This window comes from Henckelia pumila, chromosome 2, assembly GCF_033568475.1.
Source record: "Henckelia pumila isolate YLH828 chromosome 2, ASM3356847v2, whole genome shotgun sequence".
NCBI classification, from domain to species: Eukaryota; Viridiplantae; Streptophyta; class Magnoliopsida; order Lamiales; family Gesneriaceae; genus Henckelia; species Henckelia pumila.
Window position 1 is genome coordinate 137405663 of NC_133121.1, and position 3766 is coordinate 137409428.

Genomic DNA, 3766 nt, shown 5'->3' on the forward strand with positions numbered 1-3766 from the left:
TAATACAATATAATTATATAACAAATATATATATATATTTCAAACTTTTTCGAACATTTTGAGCTTTTCGAACCATAATATCCGAGAAATAGTTCACGAATAGGTTCAAATATTTTGAGCCAAACTCGAACTTTATTTCGAGATGACCTCGAGCCAAAATATTTGAAATTATTGAGCTGTGAATCGAGCTCGAACTTGAATTTACTCTTATCGAGCCGAATTCAAACCTTAAAATTTTATCATTATTCGACTCGATTCGATTCGTTTGATCCATCAAACAAGGCTGAGATATTTGCGAAAGTGCACTTTTTATTAGAAAAAGGACACAAAAATTAAGTTTGATTGGACTCTTATTTCTAGAAATAAATATATATAATCCATGTTTCTTTTTTTAAAAAAAAAAAAAAAAAACCCCACTTAAAAAAACTATTATTTCGAGCATCCCAATCTCTTGAGAATAAAAAAAAAATGGAATGAAAGCAGAAACATCCCGGTATTCCATGCCACTGGAGCCCTCAACTATTCAACGTTCACACCGACGCACCTTTTCCGTATTTCACTCGACATCCCTTTTTTGTTTCTTTTCGGATTTTATTATTATTTTGTATATATAATATATAATCTATTAATCAATATTTTTTAAAAAAAATGTAATGTAATTTTAGAACCAAGAATTGGCGATCATTTAATTTAGGACCCTACCCCATATATAATTGTATTTGTATTTGAATTCCCAATGTAAAAAGTCAAAGCTCCGCCCATAATAATGCCCCCACCTCACGAGGAATTTGTTGAAACATCCACACACCAAATCCAAAATGAGATGGAAACTAGTGATCATTCGAGGAAGTATCACATGCCGATGCATTCATCCTCAATATTAAATATGACAAGATTTGGGTCTTTTTTACTTCAAAGAAACCTTTTTAAAAAAAAAAAAATTAATGTGCTATATATGGCCTACAATAGACACATTGCTCTATCTACATAAAAATTCTAAAACAAGTGTGTTCCAAATACTCTTGACGAGTGGTCCTCTTCTGTATAACTTACCAACTAGCTAATTGATCATAATTTAGTATTATAATTTGAGACCGGAATTTTTTTTTTGAACAACCATGGTTAAAATATTCTTCAAGATGACTTTATTGTATTAATTACTTAAACTCAAAACACTTTGAAGTTTAATTCCCATTAGACGATGAAATCATTGAATTTGCTCATAAATACATGACCAAATCAACTCCCCCCCTCGTTCCAATACAGCAGGCAGCTACGGCTCTATTTTGAGATGATTGAAAAGACATACTCGACTCCTATGATTTCACAAGTTTTCAACTAGACCCCTTGTATATAGCAATAATGCCCTTTCAAGCACAAGAATCATCAATGGTGCCATTGCAATTAGTGAGTCCATTACATCCTTTTTGGGCCGAGGATTGGGACTGCTGCTGTGTCTTAGGTTTTCTTGATAAGCATTTAGCTGTGATTTCTTTTTCCGGGATTTCCAAATGTGAGCTCCTGCAAATGCCCCCAAAAACTTTCCATTATAGTGAATTGAAAGATGCTTGTGGGGAGATTTTGCAAAATCCCCATGCAGATTATGATTTATGCAATGATGTGATCATCATTATTGAGTGTAGTAGTACTTACTACACATTTGAAAAAGAAAGATAAGATTTGGTGTGTGAATAAATCATAAAAATTGAATCTTTTTGGCTTTTGGAATGGAATCGAATACGGCCTGTGTTGTGGGTTATCGTTGATATTGAGTGACGTGAAAATTGAAGAATCGAATCAGAGAAAAGAAAACACGTGAGAGGGTTACTGTGTGCAGGTAAAGAAACATAGTAATTATTAAGCAGAAAACGCACCGTTCGGCACCGTATGAAGTGGACCTTTTCAGGCTGGGAAATTCCTCTTTCTTTGTCTCCACGATGCTTCCACTGAAGTACTCTTTCTCCTCCAGTTTCACTCGTCCTCTTCCTACAGTTCCTCCGACACGGGGCAATCTCATCTTGTACTGGGATATCAGGCCAAGCCCCTGACCAGTCCCGCAGTCCTTGAAGGAGATGGAGCCACAGGAGATTAATTGCATCAGAACCGATGAGGGCTTGTTGTCTTTTGCCCGATGGTTATTGGCCGTTGGATCTTCGCTCTCTGTCTCGGGCCGCAGAAGCATCAGCCGCTTGTCGGCTTTCATCAACGTTTCCAGTGTCTCGGGGCTGGAGTCGGAGGTCGGTGGTGAGATCTCTATCTCGTCTCCTTCGTTCTTTACTTCCACTATTTCGCCTTGCGGACGGCGGCGGCGGCGTTTGTCTTCGGTTTGGGTGGAGGCGTCCGCGGAGGCGGTGCTGCTGGAGGTCTCTGCCTTGTACACGCTGTACTCGTGGAGGTTGTTGAAGTCGATGGAGCTGCAGGACTGGTTCCGCCGCCGTCTGTCTACAGAGGCTTTTGGGTAATCTAGATTATCATGACTACTGCCGGTGATGATTTGGTGGTTATCTCCCGCCGGAGGCGGCGGCGGCGGAAGAGCCAGAGGCTGAGCCTGTTGCCTCTGGAAAGAAGATAGTGTATCCATGAACGTGGTCTCCAGAAGCTCCGATCCTTTGAGAACGTATTCATTTCCGTGCGCCGGGTATATGAAATCATTCTCCGATAAATCATGCCAAACAAATCTATTCTTGTAATTCCTGAATCCCACATCAAAACGCAGCAGCTGTCTGAGGAAATCGATCGAACAACAAAAAAGCACTAACAAATATTCACTGAAAACGAATTAAAAAAAAAACATATATATTACCGTTTGCAAGACCAAGAATACATGGAAGCCATTCCTTTCCCACGAAGAACAGTCAATCGATCGATCACATCTATAAAATCCAACAAACGAAACAAAAAACCAATCAAAATCCCAATGCAACAACGTTCTTTCCCGACGACAAAATATAAAGATACAAGTACACACCTCTGAGATAGAGCGATTGAGGAGATGAAAGAGGGACCTCCATGAAATGGGGATGCTCCAGATTCCCATTCCTGGAGAGATAATAAATGACAGGAACCCTTTTATCAGTTTTAAGCTGCTTCCCATTGGAAGCAGGTTCGGTCCAGACAACAGTTCTGTCGGGACTGATCTCCCCTCTCTGTTCCTTCCATAACTTCGTGGATTGAAGCTCCGGCATTCTCGCAGGCCTGCTGGAGCTGGAAAGCGCCATTGCTGTGTAGAAATGAATTCCAAGAAATGTGCTTATGGGGATTTAGAGGGTGTGTGTGAAAGGGGATGGCGGGTGTGAAGGGGAAAGATTTCAAATAAGGATGCGGGAGACAACAACTACCAAACAAATGTTTATGTAGTGTGCTGCTGCTAAGTCTTAGTTTTTAGCCTATATTTCACTCCATTTTTTGGCCTTTTTTACGTACAAAATGCAATCTGGCATCTGCGTACTGTGTAAATACGACATTTTCTCTTTTCTTTTTCTTTTTGAGAAATTATATTAGAGAAGGTACTTGCAAAATGCAACTCGTAAATATGAAGATTTATTATTTAAAGAGATGTATTTGATAGGAGAGTACTCCAGTCTCCTAGTAGTCAAATTCCAACTTTTCTAGGATTTCCACAGGTTAAGTTGGTTGTTAAAATTGCAAAAGTAACTACAAATGGCACTGTTTGAACTGGACCGGTAATCTGCATTGGACCTATATGAGCATTATTTTGGATGCATCTTGGTTTCCAATTCTCTAGAAGACATCTAAATACATTTAT

At 39.1% G+C, this 3766-nt stretch overlaps 1 protein-coding gene across 1 annotated transcript; it reads right to left on the reverse strand.

Annotated features, from left to right (window-relative positions):
• Positions 1-1112: 1112 nt before the first annotated feature.
• On the reverse strand, positions 1113-3341 carry LOC140881983 (protein SOSEKI 4-like). The gene is made up of 4 exons (XM_073287685.1): positions 2969-3341; positions 2804-2873; positions 1875-2693; positions 1113-1521 (listed from the first exon to the last, which is right to left on the reverse strand). Exons 1-4 carry the CDS (start codon positions 3216-3218, stop codon positions 1371-1373), a joined length of 1290 nt encoding a protein of 429 aa, XP_073143786.1. The 5' UTR covers positions 3219-3341; the 3' UTR covers positions 1113-1370.
• Between the last annotated feature and the right edge of the window lie 425 nt (positions 3342-3766).